The following is a 25,511-nucleotide window of genomic DNA, read 5'->3' on the forward strand; positions in this document are numbered from 1 at the left end:
TCGAATGGAGACCGCGGACCGGCAGGCGCAGCGTAGGACGTCCACCAACGAGATGGACGGATGATAAATTTTTAAACTAAAATCAAGTCAATAAAAGCAAGGACCTAATGTCTTTGGCCAGTAACTCAACCCAAAAAAAGCCACAAGTAAATATAGACTAGCTGTTACGCGTGACTTTGTCGAAGAATTCGTTTATCGCTATTTCGTGGGAACTATGGCATTTTCTGATATACTCGTAATAACATGCTATGGGTTAAACAAGTCTAGATTATAAACTATTTAAAAAAAATCGTCCAGATCTTTTTTCATGGTGGAATGACAGACAAGAGACATCAAAATATCCAAGAATTCTCGTTTATGATGTTGGTGGGAATTAAGTAGGAAAAACATTTTTTTGTAATTGTAAGTTCCTTTAATAAGTTTAGATTTAGTTTAGTTATTTATGGAGTTAGTTAATGGGTTTCGTATAAAAATTAAAAATAAATACGAACACGAAATAATTTCATCAAAAATGTAGCTGATTGGTAGTAGTTCCATTTGACAGTTATACGAGTAACAATAAGAAGTGAAGACAAATTATAGTTTCGTAGACGGCCTCGTAATTAAGGCTCAGACGTTTAACAGAAACTCTTAACTCCAGAATCACCAGACATGGACCCCACTACGCCTCAAGCGCGGCCAGCTACATCCAGCATATTCCGAAGCGGAGTACGACTACCAACGTCCAAGCCAAGAAGACAGCAAATGAAACAGGGGAAGGCAGATTCCCCCATGCTTAACTACATATTCGATTCATATGCGACGAGCAACAAGCACTTTCATGACAAGTAAGTTATGCCACATAGATTAGAAACCACACATAGGAAGGCAACGGATCGGAAGTGGGTCGGGTCGGGAGTTCAGCGGGCTTATTTACGTGGCTGTGTATGAACAACATCACTTCAACTGTCGTGCGCGGGGATCGTGGTGTGATGTTGTTCATATCATAATACAGCCACGTAAATAGGCCCGTCGCACTACCGACCGCATTCTTCTGCCATCCTTTTAGTGATTTACGCTTATAAAGGTCACAGATCATAAGAGCCACCCGGTACCGGACCAGCACCACCTCGACTTTCGGCGTCCACTTGTTTGTCGACAGATGGTCCACGGGTGGACGCTGCGTTGACAACGAGTGGACCTCGCGTGGTCAACGAGTGAACGTCGCGTGGTCAACGAGTAGACGTCGCGTGGTCCACGAATTTCTGAGTAGTCTATTATGAAATGAGGGTGGAGAGCGCCGCGAGTGTACGAACAGCGAGCTATCACCGAGTGGTCTACTCGCCGTCCGCGCGTGGACACCTCGCGAGCGAGGCGATCCGGTAACGCTACGGAGTTGATGTAATGAGCGCATGCCCATACAAATCCATATAAGGAATACTAACCGCTCGCGGCGAGGCGGTGCTGATCGGGTTCCGAGTGGATCTAATGAGCTGTGACCTTAAATCTGTTAAAAAAGCATGTGCCTAATGTCTTAGTGTGCGTGACCGAAAGCACTGACAGCGATTAAGGACGCGTTCGTGTTACACACAAAAGACATAATACATAATAAAGACAGTGAAAATATGTAGACAGACGTACGGACGAAGAGATGCATGGATGCGAGGGCGTGTCGAATTGTAAAGGTTCCTTGCATGATCACGGAACCCTTCAAAAAAACAGCCAACCCGCAGTCTATTTTACTTTTCTAGAGTAATTAATTAGTAAAGTTAGAAATTTCTTGATGTTAAGTAACTATTTGTTTTGAAATTTTTATGAAGTTACAAAAGAAGACGGCATCATTACGGAATGAGAACTTTCAGTCCTAATTAATTTTCAAGTTAGTTAATCTTTGATGTACGAGTACAGTCAAGTGCAAAAATATGTAGGTATCTATTCGAACCACTCAAAAATAAAATCCCACGACCTTTTTACGTCGGAATGAAGATTCTGTGGTACATATTTTTAATGGTACCTATCCATAATTGACATCTCAGAGAGCAGCAGTTAATTGTACTAAATAGTTTGTAAATTTTAAAACTATAACACACGATTTATGGAAGTTAATAAATATAAGTTTATAAAAAAAAATGCAAATAAAAAATTTGCGACAGTAATCATGCCAGGGGAGTAATATTATAATTTGTTTTTATAAATTATATTGTTACTAGCTTTTGCGCGCGGCTTCGTCCGCGTGAAATTCGTTTATCACGCGCTGTTCCCTCGGGAACTGTGTATTTTTCCGGGATAAAAAGTAGCTTATGTCACTCTCTGGGCCATAAACTATCTCTATGCCACAAATCACGTCGATCCGTCGCTCCGTTTCGACGTGATAAATGGAAAAACATAAAAACACACAAACATTTCTGCTTTCGCATTTATAATATTAGTATGGATAGTATAGATATGGCTTTAAAGAACAAACAATTTTAATGAATGTACTGATGTCCTGCTTCATTCACGGACAATAATGAAAGCTGAGTAAAATTCTAAAGCATCTGTGCTTACCTACTTAATCTCGTTATAACTAATATTTAACTTATCTGATAATGATTATCTACAAAGAAACATATTTTATTTATGTCTCGATATTGAGCTAAAGACGCATGGATTAAACCTGACAGATAGGATAGTGAAGCAAGCCAACACATGAAAAAAGTTATTTATTTATTATAATCGTATGTTATGGTGATGGATATGTTTAAAATTATTTATAGGTACAAAAATATAATTGTACTTGGCTCAAGTCTGTAATTGAATTTATTCAACTAACAAATGGCTTTGTTATTCAGCTAAAATATACCTAATTAAAAATTAAACATTACCCGTTATTTAGTAGCGTCCTTAACTTTACAGTTGGGGCAATAAATGCTTTTACCTTTACTGTAAATCTTTATAGGCGCCTGTAAACGGTTTTACGATAGAACGCTATGAAAATGAATCCTATTTCAAAGATAACGACCTTCTTTAAATAAGTTTAAAAGCACATTGCGCTTGTTATAAGAGCTTGAATATTAAACATTCACTTATTTATCAGAGTTTTTTTAAGTAACATCAATAATAATAACAATTTTTATGTCTTTCATAAAGGTTAAGGTATACCGTAGGCGACAGGCTAGCAACCTGTCACTATTGTACCGTTTTTGTCAAACTTACAACCTAAAATTGCTAAAAGTGGCTCCGAAGCGGTAACGTTTCGTGTGCTCTGTCTACCCCATTTGGGAATACAGGCGTGATGTTTGTTGTTGTTGTTGTTCATAAAAAAAAAATACAATCGTAACAAACTTAGCTACTCTGAGGTGCTCACTCACTTACTCGCTCCCTCATCCCAGCTTATATTATACATAATACGTCCCACTGTCTCAGTGCAGGCCTCTTCTTAGAATGAAAGGGCTTGGGCCGTAGTTCCCACGCAGGCCCAGTGCAATTTGGGAACTTTATACACACCGTTGATTTGTTTCACAAGCTTGTGCAGGTGTCCTCACGATGTTTTCCTCATCACAAAGCTCATAAGCTACCCTTAAGAGAGATAAAATTGAATGAAAAAATGCTCACTTTAAGTCTGTGCGTATGTTATTGTGTGTGTGCGCGTCTACGTGTTTGCATGCGTGAGTAACTTAAAATATGTTATTTTAATTTTAAATGCATATACTTAGTTAAATGTTTTTTAAGATATAACTGGTTTTCAACTTTAAATGAAAACTTTAGATCTAGTCTTGTTTTGCTCTGTTTAATCTGCAGTCAAAACTATCGCAGAACACGAAATGAACGGAAAACAGAGCCGTTATAAAGTTTCAACAGTAAAATCAATGTTTACCAAACTTGGCTGACACGACTGGAACACCGCAAAAGCATCTGCACTTTCAAATACGCCAAGATTTCAATTATTCATAGTTAAATTCGATTCTGTTTTTGATTCTAGATAGGTGTAGTATAATAATAAATGATAAGTAGTCAAATTGGGTCCACCTACCTATTCATTTTATCGGATAATCGAATGTTTTGTTGACCGACTTATTTTTGGTCGAGTGATTGTTTCGTATAATTTAAATTATACTGAACCGATTTCATAGAAAATTACAAAATAATTGCAAATTAGCTTAACCACCACAAAATAGCTTAAAATGTGGTCTGATAATTCTTCGTGATAGACTTTTATATTCTTTAAAACCGAACAAATGTTTATTAACGGTATTTAAAAAAAAAAAAGTCTATCACGCATAATTATTGGAATAGTTATATATTTAGAACAGTACCATTAGACCACATTTTTAATTTTCATTCAATTTTTTATGGAATAATCGAGAAAAAGCTCAGCAGGTATAAACGCTCCTTAACCGAATGCTGCAGAAATCACCCGACCAAAAATACGCGATTCACAACTCAAAAAATTAAGCTTGTCTGGCTGCTCCCTATAGTATCCGTTCTGGATATATATTCGACATTGTGTGTACTCAACAAATGTTAACAAATGAAGCTCTTAGACCGGCGCAGCTTAAACGGCAAAACTAATTTCAGTTAATTAACCAGCAGCCTACGTTATCTCATTTTCAGCTCCAATGAACATCTTTTTCAAGGAGAGTTGTAAGCGCTTCTTACACCGCAGTGTAACACAAATGGGTTACTTACCTAAAGCAAATAAGCTATATTAAATGTTAAAGTTATTAGATTTTAATCCTCTTTTTTATATAGAAACGAGCATGCGGAACACTTCATAGTAATTAAAGAGTAATATTAAATATGAGTGATAATCGCAAAAGTTAAAAAAACTACATAATAAAAAAATTGCAATATGAAATTTTCAGGAACGTACGTTTCATAACGTTGTTTATTTTGTAAACTGGCGTCTATAATTTTATTTGTGCGCTTAGTTTATTTTAATTATCCAATTCCTATTTTTGTGTGTGGTGCGGCTGATGGGCGGAGCTAGCATAGGTAGATGATATTTTCAGGTGCTTCGTCTTAAATGCCAAATCTATGAGTATTGCATACATTACTAATAATAAGATGAATAGAGATGAACTCTAAACAATTACTTTGTTCACCCGTTTGCAATCGCCACCACCACACTACGCGAAATTAGTTTTGCAGGTAGTAGGACCTAGTGTAAGGTCCGCCCGGATTGCTACCACAATCTTGCTCGCTAATCCTGCCGTGAAGCAGCAGTGCTTGCACTGTTGTGTTTCGGCGTGGAGAGTAAGACAGCCGGTGAAATGACTGGCACTTGAGTTATCCCATCTTAGGCCTCTAGGTTGGCAACGTATCTGCAATACCCCTGGTGTTGCAGATGTTTATGGGCAGTGGTGATCTCTTACCATCAGGAGACCCACTTGCTCGTTTTTCATCCAGTAAAATAAAAAATAAAAATCTCTGACGCGTTTCGAACTCAATCGGAGTTTATCGTTAGAGCAACACAAGCCTTTACTGTGTTATCAAACGTAAGACTTGCAAAGTTACTGTTTATATAGCTCATTTATGTAGACCTCTGCAAAGTAACGCCTGATTCAATAAGGATTAGAAATGTTACCGTGCGTATTTACTTCTACAATCGATTTGTCCCTTTCTCGCTGTTATTGAGCACAAGATTTTGTGCTCATAGGTTTGAGAGATTATTTTGAATCATCATATTTTACCCGTTTTTATAAAGATGTTAACCCCATTACCTACAGACTAAGTTGGGAAAATACGAATAATATACAGGACTTTTCACAAACTTCTATTTAACTTGCAACGTTCAAATGTATACGTAAGTTGTGATTTCAAAATTCACCGACAATTTTTCGACCTTCCTGGTATCTAGTTGCGCTAGAATTGAGCAAAATTACTAATATACCTACTGAAGTTATCGAGATAGCTCACCAGATAAGCAAACTGAAGTTGTTGGCAGTGGGCCGGCCATACCAGCGGAAGAACCGATAGCCGCTGGGTTAAACGAGTTCTTGAGTGGAGACCGGCCTCAGACTAGGTGGAGCGATGACCTTCGCAGGGTAGCTGGCAGTAACTGGATGAGAGTGGCCGAGGATCGTGCTCAGTGGCGCGCAATTGGAGATGCCTATGTCCAGCAGTGGACTAAGATAGGCCGATGATGATGATGATGACTCCTATGAGACTTAATAGAACCCTGTTGCAATCAGCATTTGCCACACTAATCAAAAAAAATCTTTTTAAGGACATCAGAGGCTCCCTGCGACAGAGTTCTCCTAGGGCCACGTACGAACATGTCAAGGTGTAGTTTGAGGTTTGTTATTGTTCTGATTCGGTGTGAGACGCGCCCGTAAATTTGTACGCCTCGCACGTCTATAAGTTACCAGTTTGACTGAAACGGCTCCCGTTTCAGTCACACTTTTTTTTTCCTTTGTGAAAAACAAACCCTTTGTATTTGAGGTGCGCGTTAGAATTCTGACTCCGCCAGGAAATACGCAGAATAATGGATAGAGAATAAGTATTTCGTTTTTTTTTCGTTACCTTCTCTGAACTTATGTTGGTATGTGAAACCCGATAACGTATGTAAACAATGTTCTAGGTTCTTTCATAAAATGGGAGTGTGGGATTCAGACTCGGTTTTCGTAGGGTAAAACAAATAAGATCAGACGTATTTTACGAGTGTAGTTGGCCCTTTATTATAGGAGTCAGTTTATTTGAAGACTCAGTTTTACCCATGGCTGCGTTTGCTCTTACTTTAAGATCTGCTTTTTTACCCAACTGCCCGAAGGAGGTTTATTTATTAAATTATGATATTTTATGAAATCCCCGCGGGTATCCGGAAAAGTTTGCATCGAATCAATTTCATTAATTCGTGCAGCTATTGGAAATATTTACTTACGTGAACTACAATGTAATTATTAACATGTTTTTTATTTGCGTTGCCAACGCTTCATTTACCTGGCCTTGCTCCGCTCAGCTGTTTCCACCAGAGATGTGCTGTGGAGGATGTGTATCGTTTGTTGCGAAACGAAAAATGAAGTGTATTTATTGGTTAATGAAAAACACATCCCTCGCTCACATCCTCGCACATTATTGGTGGAAACGCTGCTTAAAAACCTGTAATTAAATCTTAGGTTTGGTAAGTGTCTTTTTCAACCGCCATTAGTTAAACAGATATAAAAAATATTTTTACTTAAATACATATAATTTTTTCTGACATAATATGATTCTGTAGTGGTCTGCAAGGACTTTTCTGTTGCCATGGTCTCTAATTAACTATCTCTAATGAACTATCTCTGCTAGACGATTGGTTTTTTTTTGTCCCCAGATGCTAAAACATATATTTCTTACCTTTTACAATTCTAGCGAAACTTTGTAAGGAAAAAGCTATCGCCTGAAGCAGCAATAAAGGTAAGTACTTAAACAAAACGTCTCACTCTACAAAGTCTGGCTTGGTCAAACCATTTCTTGTAGCCATTAGCCATTAGTGACTTATTTCAACAGGCATCGTGAGCTTCAAGCATCAATTACGGAATATATTCCACTTTTATTCTCCTACAAAAACCGTACAAAATGCTCATGTTGCTAATGTTTCTGTCAGCAATCAAATAAATCACAAAGGTAGGAAGAGAAATGAAATAAATTACCTCAAATTACCGGAATAGATGTAGATCTATATGTCGGAATAGTGTGAAGTAAAGGATCGTCCGATCCATGAGATTTTACTTTTTTATGCCATCAGCTGAAATAAAGTTGAGGGTTGTCACTGCCTTAATATCTTTACGCTACACTCTTCCACTTTTTGTGGGGGTGAAATGAGGAGGAAAAAAATTTAGAAGGGGCACGTATCTTAATATCTGAAATTGAAATATCTATATTTAAAATCTTCTTCTTCTTCGTCGTTTCACTCTTGACAGAGTGGTCGTGGTCATCATTTTCTAGGTGCTGGTAGCAAGCTTAACAATACGCCTCCATTCCTCCCTGACAGCCGCCTTCCTTATGATATTTAAAATATCGACGGTCAAAATATCGAACCTAACCTAACCTACTTTCGATATTTTTGACCGTCGACTTTTTAACTTTAAGATAGGTATATTAAGTTTCGATATTTAAATACGTCCCCTTTAGAAGATAGTGAGGTTATTTTTTTAACACTCCTGCAAAGGTTTATCATTGGAATTTTAGTTCTATGATATAGTCACTTCGACTAAGTATACTCGTAGTCAACCAATTTGATTCCTAAGCCATCACAGAACCGTGTCGTAATGACATTCAACGTCATTCGCTAAATCTTATATATAAAATTCTCGGGTTACAGTGTTTGTGACCAAACTCCTCCGAAACGGCTTAACCGATTCTTATGAATTTTTTTGTGTATATTCGGTAGGTTGGAGAAGAAAATGAAAAATTAAAAATATTTGATTGCATTCTTTAGTGTTTAAAAATATAGTATCAAGGTTGGGACTTTCTTTTAAGTATAGAAATACTTGTGCCAGGAGGACCCGCTCCTCTATATCTAGATCTAATAGACATGCAGCTAAATAACATTTCAAAGATAGAAAAGATAGAAGACGGTGTTAACTTTTTTTCATACTTCTACGCGGACTGAGTTGCGGGAAACAACTAGTAGGTAATGTTCTATAACATTCTGTATGGATATTCTGTGTGGATGTATTTGTCTATACAAACAAAATTATTTACTATGATAAGGTTCCATGGTGGCCCAGGAATGAAATTGGTTGAATTGGTACACATTGAATATCGACCAATGAATGGAAACATTTTGTAAATCATAGTTAAAGTCTGAAAAACTATATAGGAATATTTCATCAAACTAACTCGACCACCTGCTGAAATTCCAGATTAATTCTTAAACACCTTGTACTCGTAGGTATACGTACACGCACAAGTCTACAAAGTTTGTTCAAAGTAATACTTATAAACGGTCACACAAAAATATGAAACACGCACACAATAATGTTTATTTTCCCGTGTCAAATGTTATTATTTCTAGTAAGTAGTAACCGCGAAGTTGAAGTGGCGATGAGCGGGTCACAGCGTCCGAAGAACAGATAACCGTTGAGCGACAAAAGTCCTGGAGTTGCCACCACAAACCGGAAGACGAAGCGTTAGCAGGCCTCCCAATAGGTGGACTGATGACATCGTGAGAGCTACGCGCAACCGGTGGATGCAAGTGACAACTTGTCGTTCATTGTGGCGTTCTAAGGGGGAGGCCTTTGTTCAGCAGTGGACATCTTCCGGCTGATGATGATGATGATGATGATGATGGAAAATTAACAAAATCGTCATTGCCTGTGATTTTGATTAACGCGTTGCTTACTATCTCTTGTCTTTGTGTATTCTGGCAATCGCAAATTATTAGATCCCATTTCTCAGTAAAAGCCTCAGGAATAGGCATTCTATTTTTAAGCTGAACTCGAGGCTACAGATGCTTACAGCCTAAGATACGGTAATGGAAATATACATCCTCATCTGTTATTAGATGTTGACAAATGTTATTGACGAAGTAGTTCGAATATCAAACAATGTAAGGAAACATTTTATCAATCATAATTCTTATCTCCTTAAAAACATTAAGAAAAGTGTGTCGGTACTTGCGAGAGAAAAGTTTTTCATTCCGCGGAAAGTGCGTGAAGCCATTGAGATTAGCCGTCATCCGAATTTTAACCGGGATTGCGGTTGGTCGGTACCCCCGAGTTGGAAAACAGTATTAAATACTGGTGCTGCGTCATCGGTTGGTGTGAACGTGCCTTTACGGAGCGATGTTGTTAGTCAGCACGGATTGCTGAGGACCTGGGTTCGATTCCCAGTGCTGGTCTCTTTTTCTGGTTTTTCTGTGCATCCATGTCTCTGTTTGTATTTTCGATATGGTTTCACGGGATACCTGTAAAAGTAACAAATTTGGAGTTGAAATAAAAAAATACAAAAAGACTCCAAAAAACCAATCATGATGTTGTTAGTGTTGTGTGCTACCCTACATTAGACATTGATAATAGAAATGACGATAAAAATGCGGGTAGTTGTGCGCCGGTGTTAGTTTCGTCGCACAGTCGTGCGAGTAGAGCGGTGGCACGTAGTGTGCGTGTTGCGGCAGCCGCCGAGTCGCGTGCTCCTGAGAGGAAGGGCTACGAAATAGTCCGAAACATGTCGAGCTAAACTCGGTTTAAGACGTGAGTTATCCGTTATCATCCGTCATTTAATATGAGTCCCGGTGGTCCGTCCGTATCGTTATCCGTCATTTAATATGAGTGAGTCTCACGGTAGTTTCATGTTCAAAGTTAAGAAAAGTGTTTAGACACAGAAGGTATTTAACCTAACACATCATCACACATCATTCAAAGAACATACAAGCGTTGGGGGGTGAAAAGTCTTCGATTGGTGACTGTGAACCGGAAGACAAAGCGTTGGCAGGCCTCCCACTAGGTGGACTGACGACATTGCAAGAGTTGCGCGCAACCAGTGGATACGGATACACGTGGCGAAGTGGCGTTCATTGTGGCGTTCTAAGGGTGTGACTTTTATTCAACAGTGGACGTTTTCCAGCTGCTGATGATGACGACCCAACCTAAATTCATCTGGTAAACTAATAAGAAAAAATTGCCATCATCAAACGATAGACAAGGCGGCACATTTCTATTACCGTATCTCATACTACTCTAAGACGGTTACGAAACAAAATGTTAAATAATCCGAGTGGAAAATTAACAACTTTGCAAAAACGGGATATTATTGTTACGTAAAAAAGATTTTTTCTTTGATCTTTTGGCCCGTTCTTCGCAGTTGTGACAGGCTGATAAACGCTTAAAAGCTTATTATGTTATTATATGCTCATGCACAAGACAATATGATTTTAAGCGTTCGGGCTTGTGAAGGTTCGTTTAATGGGTAATTTTGATAGCTATGAAGCTCTGAAAACGCATGTTGCTTGGAAGTGATGTGGAATAATATAATAACCGCGATGTGAATAGTTAGGAATGAAAAATGTGTCATTCCATGTTTATTTCGGAATACATAAGCATATAAAATAATTGTTAGGTCCATTACTTTAATTAAAATATTCTTTCTTAACATAAACGAGTAATTCTTGTATATTTATTTACTAGCCGTTGCCCGTAATTCCGTCCGCGTAGTATTTGTTTATCGCTATCTCTGGGGAACTACGCAATTTTCCGGGATAAAAACTATCCTATATCCTTCCCGAAGACTCAAACTCTCTGTATTCCGAATTTCATCCAAATCGGTTCAGCGGTTTAGACGTCATTGAGTAACAAATATCTAAACATCCAAACATCTTCACAAACTTTCACATTAATAATATTATATACGAGTAGTAGGATTAGTGGGTTTTCGGGGATTTTGGAGACAGCTCTAACGATTTTGATGAAATTTGCTATGCGGAGACTTTCGGGGGCGAATAATAATTCCTTTAGGTAAACGTGTTCTGAAACGTTTATTTTTTAATACAAGCTTTTATGCTGACTGTACTTTTTGTTGACTGCACTTGTATTATTGACACCCAAAATAAATTTGCATACCAAATTTCAAGTCGATGCCATTAACCGTTGAAGAGTTCCGTCCTGTGGAGACGATCCTGGCCGGACCACCAGGTTGTCACAATTTATATAAGTGTACCAAATTTCAAGTCAATCTAACTTCTGGAAGTTGGTCGGAATTCAACTTGCAAGATTTGATTATAGACAGACCGACAGACAGACAACGGGACAGGTGGAACTAAATAAAAGCTTGTTACAAGAATTCCAAGCTTAATTCGCTCGCTGAGGTACTATAATTTTTATTAGCTTTAAATACCTACGGCCTAAATAAGAATAAAAAAATTGTCTAGTCAAATTGATAGGTTGTCCTCCTCTTTTACACAAAACAGTCAAAGTCAATGTCAAAGTCAAAATATCTTTATTCAATCTACGCTACAACAAGCACTTATGAAGTAGTAGTTTCCCTTCTATATCTAGCAATATTCGCAGATAGAATAATACATAAGTAGGTAGATATAAATATCGGTACGCCAAAAGGGGTGATCACGACTATGCTTGACAGGTGGCACTGGCACGGCGAGCAATGTTAGTGTCTATTACTCGCTCTACATATTTACCACACAGATATTAACTTGTAGCGCACGCAATGAATCTTAAAATGCTGAAATTCATGGCCTACTCTCGAAAACCTTCACCACACCATTAGTTATACCTAATTAAAAACTTGCAACGGAAACATTTATTTTTTTCAGCCTTGAAATTAGCATGCAAAATGTGCCTTTGACCTACTTTTTATACAGCCTGCCTATCGAGTCCTCCTTATCCTTGAAAGGAAAAATATTTTAAATCGGCGTTTTGGATTCCGTGAAGTTATTTTAAAATGTTTCTTGTTTTACAAATTAGTTTTGGAACAAAGCATAATTTCGAAATCTTTATCCGAAATCTTTACAAATCTTAGCAATTCCTCGCCATACTTTGGCCAATTTGCAGCAAATTTCAAAACTCGATTTAAGTAATAATAAGGAATTTGTTGAAATGTTATAGAAACATCCCATCAAGTAGGGGCATCCGCAAATCGCCTCGTTTAGAATGAAAATGAATTTTATACGTCGGGCCTACTGTGGATTACTGGAACTGTGATATATACAAAAGCCGTAATTTTTCCTTGAGATTTCCTTTTTTAAAACGTCATTGGACAGGGAATTTGTTCTGCTCAAATGCTTCTCGCTGGGCGGGTGCGGGTGGTCACGATAGAAAGAGTGTGAAAGAAATAAGTACAAGTATACTTCAAGGTGACACGTAACTGAAAACTCAAAGAGAACACTCATGGTACTGGATGGTACAGTCAATATGTCCGGTAGAGGTCCAGTAGGGTTCGTTGTCTCGTAGTGAATCAGTAGGGCCCCATATACGGTACGATTCGTTTGTAAGATAAATCTGATGAAAATCGTGACGATCGATCTGAAGTGACGGATCGTACAGACGAATCGCAAAGGTATATAGTAATTTATTATTAACTCAGGGACTTTATACATCCCCTTACAATATTTAAGGCTGCATATTGTTAAGCTTATGGATTTAAAACTTGTCTATTTTTAGTTTAATTTCTAGTCACAGGCTCGCGACGTCGAAGCTCCCAAGACGATCCCATAGAGCTTATGGGAACGGAAGCAATATCATGCCCTCGGTACCGCTCTGCTTTCAGAGCATGACATGAGTTCGTGTGAGCTAACTTTGGGGGCGGCAGACGTGAGTTTGCCTTCGGAATCCAAAAGTTTAATGGTTACTTGACCTGAAATGTAAATTTCAGAATTAAATTATTATTATTTTTTTTTTTTTTTTTCATTTATGACAGTGGAAGCAGTCTACACTTCCACTGAATGTAGATTATAGTTAGTGTTTAGTTTTGTGACTAAGGGACCCATACATCCCTGTATTATTATTATTATTATTTTGTATTTCTTTTTATTCATTGTATACTGTAGTTTTTAAGTATTTATTTGTAATTATTTTATGTTGAAAAAATGACTTTCTGCCAAGTTCTTGCGGCGCATTCTTCTTGGCAATGATGGTCTTTCCGAAAGCGCTGGTAGTTTAAAAAATGACGTGTAAAAGTGCCCATTGGGGCCTATTTACTGAATAAATGATTTTGTTTTTTTTTACCCTGGGGCGTGCAATGAGGGTAGACGGAGATACTGTTGCCTACCCTGCTGCTGGTTGTGGTGGGTGAGCGTGGGTGTAGCTGCTGGCCCTTCCTAACCTCACTGCACGCCAATTGACCTAACTTGCCGGACACTTTGATAACTTCTACAGGATGTAAAACAAAATGTGCCTTTTTTGAGATATTGATCATTAAAGTAAAAATTTCTAAGCTTTTCAAAATAAATACCGTTTCGGTAGGTACATCCGTCGTTATATTTTTGGTTAGCTAATACTTTGTTTAACCAAGAAATCCGTTGCAGATTCCGTGCCCCGTCCTTCGAAGGTGACGTGACGTCAGACGACACGTTAGACGCTGACACGGGAGCGACCGTCGTCTTTGACTGCAAAGTCACCGCTCTTAGGGATAAGATGGTAATTATTAACCTACAACACAAGACACACAATAGCTTTTGCCAAAGTAGTGGACAAGGCACGTTGCTCGAAAAACCGATGGCCGTTGTGGCCAATGAGTTCTTGAGTGGTGGTCACGTACTGGAAGACGCCGGTGGATATCATCCAGACATCATCATAAACATATTTATTCTCATCATAAATATATTTATACTTATTCTGGACCACGTAATTAACCATACATGTAAATTATTTCTTATAGCATCGCAGGCTTCCTACCGGAACGGAGTAGCCTTAGGGGTAGATTACCTTTAAATAGTTCTGGCGTTTCTTGCGGGGGGGAAATGTGCACACAAGCAGTACGGTAGTACTATTAGTTATTCTGTGGCACAAGTGCAGTTCCGCAAACTTACCTACATGCAAAAACAAAACTGCCAACTGACTGTAATGACGAAGTTAACACATAAATAATTCAACAATACACTAATAATTCGTGTACAGGAGACTCAAAACTCACACATTGACAGTAACATCACTAAGTTGTTCATCGGCGAAAAGTCGGATTTATCGCTTGACCGATCCGAAATTTGTACGGATTAGCGGACTCGATGTTGGTTAACGAATCGGACAATAATGTGCGACTTTGTTGTTTAAATGTAATTAAATAACAATAATACAATAACAATTTACTTACATGTGAAATGTAACACCATCTTTTTGCAAGCTTGATGTCCCAGATCTCTTTTTACAGCAAAAAACTGAACAATTCGGCATTTTTAAAACTGCATCCGAGCGCGCTTTGTTTTATAAAATTCGTATGCCCAGTTGGGCCTGTACTTTGACAGAGGGGAACGTGGCGAATGGCTACTCCCTTTCGTAGGGAGCCCGCGTTGCTCTAAGACATTATTTATTTTTATTTATTAACCAGATGCCGTATAGCCTTATGTTTCTGACGCTCGCGATCGCAATGAAATGACTGATTTCGCATACAAAAACTGTCATTTGATTGCGATCACGAGCGTCGAAACGTTAGGCAATATGGCTTCTGGTCAGGTTGCAGAATGAGGGTTTCTGGTGTCAGGTTATTTGGCGCTAGTATCGTGAGGTTTCTATGACAACTTTGACATTTGCGTCACGTGTGTGATTGGTTAAATAACTAAATGAGCCAATCGCAAAACAACGTACTAACTGTAACGGACCATGGCTGTTACTTAGAGATGGTGCGTATTTACGTTACCAGGTATTGATACCAGATATTTCCTTGCAAGTATACCAACCAGGTACCGACCCGATATACTTGCAAGGCTTAAAAGTATTTTTCCTTAAAGTATACTGTCCCTTCAAAGTAAGTACGTCGAACTCGAAAATTATATCTTATATTCATACACATAAGGTTCAGATTGTGCTTATACGTGAAATAAAATGCTTTCAAAGTATTTTACGTCTTGATTGAAATATTTTGAATCTTATCTGTATAATCTGGTTTAATTTAATCTTGCAAGGAAGCAAGTATTCGACTCGTTGCGTTGGACAGAAAATACTTTGAAAGTATTTTGATACCTGGTTTCTGCACCTGGAATGAGAAGGTGGACGTACTTTTAAGCCCAGGTGCGCGATTTAGCAAGTATAACCCATCCCTATTGTGACTGAACGGACTGTAGCGTGAAACGAACCGCTCGATATTAACGCCATCTAGCCATATTTCACCTTGCGATGAGAGAAGTGTGAGTTAATTTTCTACAATAACGTAGGTACACTTCTCTCACTCTCTGACAAACTTTGTAATATTTTCAAAATTGACGTTCAGTAAAAAAATGTGGAATCTAGTTCGCTTTGCTTTATAATGTTATCAAGAAATTTCCGCCATTTCTCGCACATTCTAAAAGAGCATCTATATTTAAATGCTTTTCCCGAGGCGGTACTGAGACATGGTTGAGCACGGGCTTATAGTATCATGCCCGACAGCGCAACGGAACGACATATTGGAGATTTATCGGAAACAAAACCCATTCGTTTGCGATCAATCAGGCCAGCTATTGATTTTAGATGAAAAATGATACAGCGCGTCTTTTGGTGGACATAGTTTTTAAGATACAAGTGGCATTATTTTTAGATTTTAAGTAATATGCAGGACTACACTTGTAGGTATGTAGCGAAGAATTTATCGACAAAATTCAAATAGTACAGCAGTGTACGAAAAAAATGGACCAATTTTGATTAAATTTGTAGCAGTAATAATAACATACAATGCTAATATACCTAAATGATTTATCGCAATCCAATAGAAATGTATAGGTAACATTAATTTTATATTGAATGTGTTTATCTATCTTTAAAAATAATCAAAGACGAGATAACTATTACCACATAGAAACACAAAATTATGTAGAAGAAAATGAACTTATGATTTTAAAAATTACTTGAAATGTACATTTATTTTGCTAAGCGAAATTGATCAACCAAAAAATTTTACAGAATTTATTTGTATAAAGTTAAAATGTGTGACTTTCCATAATTCATTTTGATATTTCTATGGATAATATCATTATTGATCATTATGTTTCTGCTGTACATCACAGACATAAAAAGAAAACGTAAATATGTAAAAAGAAATGCAGTAGATAGGTACCCATCTAGTATCTACTGTATTATATAATAAATAAATAATAATAAATATCATAGGACACTTCACTTGATACCAATTGACCTAGTCCCAAACTAAGCAAAGCTTGTACTATGGATACTAGGCAACGGATAAACATAATTATATAGATACATGCATACTTAAATACATATTAAACATCCAAGACCCGAGAACAAGCATTCGTATTATTCATATAAATATAGCACAAAGTATAATGAATATAAATCAAACTTTCAACCTTTTTCAAACCTACCTAAACAGTTTTAAATCCCTCTAAAACATTTCAAAATAATCACTTACACAACACTAATTACGTATACAAATTGATTCAATAGCCCAAATACACTATACCATAATTCTACAGGCACAACGATTAGTGTAAATGTATTCTACGCGGCTCCCCGTTCATTACAGGGACATTTGGTTAATGTTGATAGTATAAATTAAACATACAGACTCGAAGCATTAATGAATCGAACTTGTTAATGACTGCTCATGAATCGCATTCCACTATTGTATCACAGTTAATCCCAGGAATACGTGGCCCGGTTTAGGTGTATCGAGTTCTCTCATTGGTTAATAACTAATTGTATTAGCCAATCAAGAGCCGTTTATAATAATTGAAGCTAATAATCATCATATAAAGGAGAGCTAATAATATAAAGGAGAAATTACTTTTAGTAGGTATTAATATATTATTTATGAATTGAGTAGGAATCCTGGAGTGATATTACAGTTTATATGTGAAGAAGCAAAGTTTTGACTAATATTTTTACAGATAACGGGTATAAAGGTATACCTCTTTTCCACTTTATTATTTCAAGGGGTAAAAAGTATGTAACATCTTTACCAAGGCAGCATGCCAAAGTCAGGTTTAGCAGTTTAGGAGTGAAAATATTACAGGCAGACAGATTGAGTAATTTTCGCATATTAAGTTATTACTAGCTATTGCCTGCAAATTGTTCAAATAATCATTCCAATTTAGTTTGATTGTAATGGAAAATTACAAGCGTGGAATATAAATAATTTCGGTTTTGGTATTTTTTTTTTGGATATTTTGGTAACGTGTAGAAAATAGGTTCACAAAATGTACAAACTCTTTAATATAGCTTAAGCCGCGACCAATGAATCTTAACACGAAAAAATAGTCCTTTACTATCTATAGGTACTCGAGTCCAGAATAAGGCGAACCAATTTTACAGTTCTTACATTTAAATGTTGCCACAGTTTCATCAGTGCTGTAATATCGATATTTAAAAAAACTTAATATCGATGTGAGAAAAAATTAAGTAATACGAAATAATAATAAAATAAATCATTTCAATATTTTGAAAAAAAAAATTGAACATTTGAAAGGATCCGCCATTTTGTTTGATTGACATTTCATTATATGTCATTCGACATAAATGCAGTCAGTTTGCTCGGAACTTTCTCCATTATTGTGAAATTTTCGTTACGTTATTGATTTATTTTTCATTTATTGTTATCCATTTTGTTGTTTTTAGACTTAAAGCTATGAAAATAAAGTCCAAAAGTGACAAACATTTTCATTCTGCGTCTACACAAAGTTATAACGACATATTGGGCCTATTATTTTTTTGCTATGTCTGGTAACATTTTGAACTGTCAATTTAGTTCGCCTAATTTAGACTCGTCTAAAACTGAATCTAGACAAAAAATAAGTGTTGAGCAGACTCTTTATTTTATGTAGGAAGCTCGTTTCGGCGTACTGGGGTTTTAAATGAATAAAAATTGAAGTTATAGTTATAGGTGCATAGAAAAGGGAAAAAGAGTCCCATCCACAGTCGTCATATGATAGTACCTTATTGTTGGGGGTTGCCAACAGTAAGAACGTATTTTGCAAAACTCTCACGGGATATGAACTTGAGCGAAGCCGTGAGCAGAAGTAAGTTTAAATTTAAATACGCCAGCAAACTACAGTAAAACCACGACCAATATTTACGTAGAAACTGGTAAATTGGCGGAATTTCGAACAAACAAACAATCTTGATCCACCCAGAGATTGTGCGAGATAATTTTGATCCACCAAAGCAATTGTTTCAGGTATCCTGGCTCAGAGTTTCCGATGAGGAGCACTTGGAGCTCCTTACTCTGGATTTAGACACACATACTGCGGATTCAAGGTAAATTTAGTACCTATAGAAATCCTAGTTTAAGAATTGATTATCTGTTTAGATAATGCAAATTGATTTTAGACTCACTCATAGTGAAATAGAAAGGATAACTCAGGTCTTTAACCCAGTTTAGCTGGACATGTTTCGGACTATTTTGGAGTCCTTCCTCTAGGAGCTCACGCCACATAATTGGTATTTGCCACAAATATTGCACTAAGCGCCACACAATCGATTCATACATGTTTTCTTTTAATTATTACGATGTATGAAAAATCCTTTGGGGATAATAAAGAAGCATAAATAGAACTAAAGTGCATTATTTCATTAAGCAGGGCTTGTATAAGTCTGTAGGTCAAATGAAGGTAAATTACTTAATATGAATTACCTACCTAATATAAAGTTCACGGGAGTGTGACGGTCCGCGAGATAAATAGGTAGTAAACTTACCTATGTACTAAATTTTAATATAGGTAATATATGGTAAATACATTCGGGGACATTTAGGGAATTTGACCTAATGGACCAAAGTGATCAAAAAGACTGGCAATGTCACTGTATTTTTCAAACAAGTGACCCGATTGCCTCGTCTCTGACTGGATCTAAAATTAGTCAGTAAATTTCCCGATAGATGGCGCTGATGTTTCTTAAAGGTATCAAATGCTTTCGCGGGATAAATAGCATCCTATGATGCTCTCGGCTCTTTTATGACCAATTTTTCTAACCTGCTACAATCTTGACAAAGTGGTAGTGGTTTTTGGTTTAGGGTTCGTATTGTGGCAACTTGCCTTCCACAGAGCTGCAATCCGGAGTTTTTCGTAAGCATTGAAGAACAGTGCAGCCCCGATCTTACATTCAGGGAAGAGATGAGTCTATACTCCTATATACATACTAATATCGAACACGACATGACAAATTAGTATTTGCTGGAGCCAGTGCACTGCCGTCCACTGTTTGTAAAACATGGTATACTCACTGTTATAGCCCTGTATACAGTATATCTATCTGGTATGCATTTTGATTCACAAAAACAAGTTTATGATTACACCATGTAGAAGAATCAATAGGCCACGTAGAGCAAAATGTAACTTTGACATCCATCTGCCTAATTCTAGGAACTATGTACAGTTTATTAAAAAGAAGCATTGAATATAATGGAATGAAAATCTATATTTTTTTTTAATGAAGACATAAAGCAATGTAACAATGTAAATGAATTTTCAAATAAATTAAAATCTTTTTTACGTATACGACCATTTTACAGTCTTAAAGAATATTTTGAAACATTGTATGAATAGACTAGAATTGTATTTAATTTATAATTGCGTTATAATTTCATTTCATTTGACATTACTTAGTTTAATTTAATTTTGTTTAATTGATATAATTTGTAATTATTTTAATGAAATTTGTGTAACATAATTAACATTAGATATAGATATATTATTTAGATTAAGACTTTTGCGTGCCATATTATGGCGGAGCATGCATTCATGTAACTGCACCCACCTAACATGTACAAGTAAAACCTGTGATGTTCCAGCAATATAAATCATTTCATTTCGAACATTGCTGAACAAAAATAAAATATATATCGCTATCGTTGTTTTGTGTGTTTGTGGAGTCGCAGTGCAAGTTTAAAACTTGTGTTAGTTTGTATGTACTGTTTTTGTTGTATGTGTAGCATTCTTGTGTTTACAAATAAAGTTTTTTTTTACTTTTTTACTTTAAAAAACTTCTTTAAGTCTGTTGCATTTGCATTAAATGCGATGATGATTTTATCTGGCTTTACTTTTCTCAATATTATAGTACAAACTGTTGCTTATATCCTTTCGGGCCGTAATTATATGAAAAATACGAATGTTTGTTTTCGAGTTTTGGGTGTTTAGTATATATTCTATATGTATCTATCTATATAAGTATGTTTATCCGTTACCTAGTATCCATAAAGCAAGCTTTGCCTACTTTGGGACTAGGTCAATTGGTGTCAAGCGTTCCATGATATTTATTTGATTCCTTCATTTATCTCAAAATATTTAACTTTTAATTTGCTCAAATACTTCATTATCCTCAAAGGCTTTCGCTAGACGTAAATAACTAAACAGTAGGCCCTTAATCCCAAGGGTCGGGTTACCATAATTACCAGAGTGTGTCATTAAACAGAATTATTATAAGCCCAGGAAAAATAAATTTAATTAACGATCATTTTAATGAGGTTGGTTTGTGTATTTATATAACCGAATAATGTAGCGAATTAGCGAACTGCTTTGATTCTTAGAGTTACTGTTTTTGTTCACTTTTAAATTACTTAGAAAAGAAGAAGGTTCCTAATAATAATATAATTGGGCTAATATGTTTTGTTTGTTATCCAGAACTTCATTTATAAAGATTTGAAAAAAAAATGTTTTCTACTGTCCTTTTAATCTCATTTAGTTTTGAAAAGAAGAAGTTTTTCGAAATACCTATTTTTTTAATTAGTAATCGATAATATACTGGGGGGGTGTACCAAAATGATGTGACGATACTTAAACAGGTGATAGTGTGGCTTCAACTTGAACTTTGTCCAAGGAACATAGGCCAAAAAAACGATTTTTTTTTTGCCTTTCCATAGTAATTCGGTCAGCTAACCAAATCATTTTTCACTTCTCATGCTCGTAAAGTTCGTGTTTATGCTGGGTCTAGGCGACATAAAATGACTTTTTATGTTCTAGTGCATAAAGTAAAATCTTTGTCTAAGACCAAGGCCACAAAAACTTATTTAAAATATATGTATATATGTTTAGTGTTATATCATATAAAAATCAATCAAATTAATCAAAATAAATCAATAACACTAAACATTTAGAATTATATTAGCAATGCATGAAAAAAAAGGTAGCAGAACAATGTTCCCACTGTTTTTATTTCATCTCCTCGCAATTGTAAGAGTATAAAACTGGGGCATTAAGCCCATTTTCCCCTCGACGTGTCTATTCACCCTCGCCGTACCCGCTCGGTCAGCTATACGAACGCCTTGGTGAAATGGCTCGTTTTATGCTCTTGTTGTACAATCTACTATTGTATGTGAGTATGTTTTTTTCCTATGTTTCTTGGAGAAAGTTGTTCAGTTTAATAATAATAATATAATTTATTTCACGTAAGTAACTGGGTCATGGTTTAAACAAGATTAAGTCTTGCAAAACTAGAAAACGGGCGATTGATTAGGTTACATTATGATTATGCTCCAGTTTGGCAAAAATAATACTGCCGAAAGAAAGCGACCATTATTTCTGTAATACAATATAATATCTTAAAACCGTTTCTGACTCGGCCACTTATCTCAGAAATGGCAACTTGCGCAATATTTTTTACAAGACGCTGTATTATGGTGTAGATTTTTTATTTGTTCTTAATAGAAAAGAAAAACGTTTCTTAGCACAATGGCTAAGTATACTTTTTTGACAATGTTGGTTGCGAACAAAAAAATCGGAGCATTAGATTATAACATCAGACCATTAATAGAAAGTGAATCAGCCGTAGAAAGACGATAAAAACCAAGTTGCTAGAGTTGTTTAATTGTCAGTTACAATTGTGCTTAGCTCAATATTATATCGCATGTGCAGCATATATATATTTAGGTAGTAGCCTAAATGTAGTACAACCTGAGTGCCCGCTCAAATTCGGCGTTTGGGGAGGAGGGGCGTTTGGCGTTCACGTTAAAAACACATGCGAACGAAAGAGCGACTTCAGTGCACGCTGCGGCTAGTCCTATACGTTTGCATGTGTAAAAAAATTAACCTACTAAGAATTTTTGAGCAGGTCGCGATTTGAATGGGTCCCGACTGTTGAAGTTTAAGTTAGCTACTTCACAGAGTTCTAGACCACTACGTCCACGTCTTGTTTTCTTCTTTTTAGTATTTTTAACGCAGTCGGGTTTTGTTTTTTTTTTAAATTTATTGTTTTATTTCATACTTTTTGATATTTTTGAGAAAAATGGTAAATAAAAACACATGACATGTATAAATCCCTTCATTTTGATACCCTACTCGTTAACTAAATAGCTTTGAATAAAAAAATAATTGAAAACACAATTAGGCGCCAAAAATCAGCCATTTTTTTAAAGAATTTTATGTAGGTACCCAGTATTACTCGCGTCATTAAGACGAATCCAATGACGTATCATTTATCAAAATCGGTTCAGCTGTTGAGTAGTTACGAGAGAACATAGGATACATACATACATACTTACATACATACGGGTCAAAACCCATAACCCTCCTTCTTCGCAGTTGGGTAAAAAATGAACGCCACACGCCCCGCCACACGCCACACTTGAGTAGGCACTCAGACCGTTCACTACATCTAGCTGCCCTTATAATACTGTAGGTCACGTCAGCTCATTTAATGCCGACCGCCGTGAATTTTTGACCCTCGTCAATACGCGTTGAGATATTAGATTGAGGGAAGGAACAGATATTGGTTTGCCAGAGCTTATTCGATCGACGTGTTAATAATATACGTCACATAAATATAAGTTATTGGAGCATAGTTTAATGTCGTAATCATAGAGGGAGTCGAGAAAGTAGTTGGGGAAAAATAATAACACCGATATAAAACTACTTAAACTTTAATATCTAAAAATAGCATTTGAATACCAAAGGAATTTAAGAATTGTTCTTGACGTAATATGAATTTCAATAGGCTGTACTACCACCAAGAAAAAAATACTAATAACCCAAAGAAGTATTTGTGTTTTTATGAAATGCATGAAAAGTAATAAAAAAATACCATTATATCAGTGGAATGTGTTGATAAAACAAAGTTGTGTCGTTAATATTTTTATTTGTTGTCTTAAATATTACATAAGCTCTCGTGAGACATAATTATATAATACTAAAAAAAAATTGGACTCAACGCACAATTAGAAGTCATCAGGACTGCACTCACCCCTTAAAATGGTCTTCCGAAAAAACTGAATTTCTTGGCATAAAATTGTGAGTTGAGCCATTTTTTTTATTTGGTTAGTGTTGTACTTAAGTATTTTATGGCTATGTTCTTTTCGAACAGGTATAGAGTAGACCTGGCAGGCGATAATTGGCGGTTAGCGCTCTCAGATGCCAGAGTACAAGACTCTGGTATCTACTGCTGCCATGTATCCACACACCCGCCTATGTTGAGGCGGGTAAGGCTGACTGTACATCGTAAGTAAATAATTCTGTTTTAAATGAATATATTCCTATATATTGAACTGATTTTAAAGAAAAATACTTCAATGGACGAAATAGCCCTATATTTCAAGTTAAACCCTAGAAACACATAATTTTTGAAAACCAATACGTTTTCACCACGATCGCACGCGAAAGACTAAAATAAGTAGTATTGCTGAAATAGTTACATTCACTCCATCTCCCATATTATGCCATCATCTCATTCGACTAACCATTAATTCTTACACGTATATATATATTAAAATTAATAAATAAAATCCACTCCATTTGTAAATCAGGTTAGCAATAAAATTATTAGAAGTTGAAAAATATATCTTCGTCTTTATATTCTTTGTTTGTTAATCTTTTCTTTTATTTAAAGTTTTACGTACATAAAGAGTTTTTATTCTCAGTGCAAACCGTCTCATGATTTCAAATTTCTGATACATCTCATCAGAATAATCGCATCTAATCTATAAACAAAATATCCGCAAAATTGCCACGCCATTGTCGGTGTCCTAGGGAAATGAAATCTATAGTAACCTCCAGGGATATCAATGTTTATCGGTTGTCTACATTGTCGCTAGCAATATTAAGCCTAGAAAGAATTGTACTGCTCTCTCTTGGGCTTCTCTAATAGCTTACGTAACTCAAGCCGTGAGTCATTATATATTGTTCGTTTTTATCTTCTAAGAGGCTTTTTGCGAAATACTTTTAAGAGAAATATAGTCTGTTTTTAATGGGCGATACGCGTTGCTGTTTTTCTGTTGAAGTGCTTTGGTGGTGTTGTTTTAAAGTGCTATTGAGTATCATCGAATGGTTCCATTTGATAGTTTTGTATTTTTTATAGTCTGTATGCTAATGATCGCAAGCCATCCAAAAATTTGATTACTTCTCAGCAATGCCCTGAGGCAAAGTGCACGCGACCACGACTGTACTCTTAAGTTTCTTAGATAATATTTTCGAACTTTAAAATATATACAGACCGCGATTTTGTTCTCACTCGGCTTTTTTGTTTTTAAACTTTTTTTCTAGTTCTTGACTTCATGTCCGCTAGAGAGAGCAATATTCAAATTAATGTGACGTGACATAGCCTATATTGTAAAATTATAATACAATCAGCAAATAATCAAGACTTTAAACGACACCTCATTTGTCAAATTTTAATGAGGAATACGGCAGCGCTTTCGCCAAATCTTTTACAATGCAACCTGTCGTACCACCTTTTCTAGAATTTTTAAAGTTTTAAGAACCGTTTCATCACTCACTGACAAATTTTATGCGGCATTTATCTATTTGTGATGCTGATATTTTGTCCAAACAAACAAGCGCGGCATTGTATTTGTCAGTGGCATAAAATTTATCATTAAGTGTTAATCTAAAGTTTAAATCTAAAACTTAAGTAAAACGTAATTTTTTTACGGCTACGAAACTTAATTCAAGTAAAATATATCCCTATTTCTATTTCTGTCTCGTGCACGTTTCACAATTGCACGTGGCTATAGTAAGCGCCCATTTTTACATCAGATCAGTTTTACGA

The 25,511-nt window shown here is 36.2% G+C and overlaps 1 protein-coding gene across 1 annotated transcript in view; it reads left to right on the forward strand.

Annotated features, from left to right (window-relative positions):
• LOC141438914 (uncharacterized) overlaps nt 1-25,511 on the forward strand; it is a 75,616-nt gene that overhangs the window by 28,824 nt on the left and 21,281 nt on the right. Inside the window, exons 3-6 of the mRNA XM_074102973.1 lie at nt 641-827; nt 13,919-14,030; nt 18,718-18,797; nt 23,832-23,965. Of these exons, the coding sequence (XP_073959074.1) occupies nt 641-827; nt 13,919-14,030; nt 18,718-18,797; nt 23,832-23,965 (513 nt within the window). The remainder of the gene's footprint in view (nt 1-640; nt 828-13,918; nt 14,031-18,717; nt 18,798-23,831; nt 23,966-25,511) is intronic.

The sequence above is a fragment of the Choristoneura fumiferana genome, chromosome 20 (genome assembly GCF_025370935.1).
Source record: "Choristoneura fumiferana chromosome 20, NRCan_CFum_1, whole genome shotgun sequence".
In the NCBI taxonomy this organism is placed as follows: Eukaryota; Metazoa; Arthropoda; class Insecta; order Lepidoptera; family Tortricidae; genus Choristoneura; species Choristoneura fumiferana.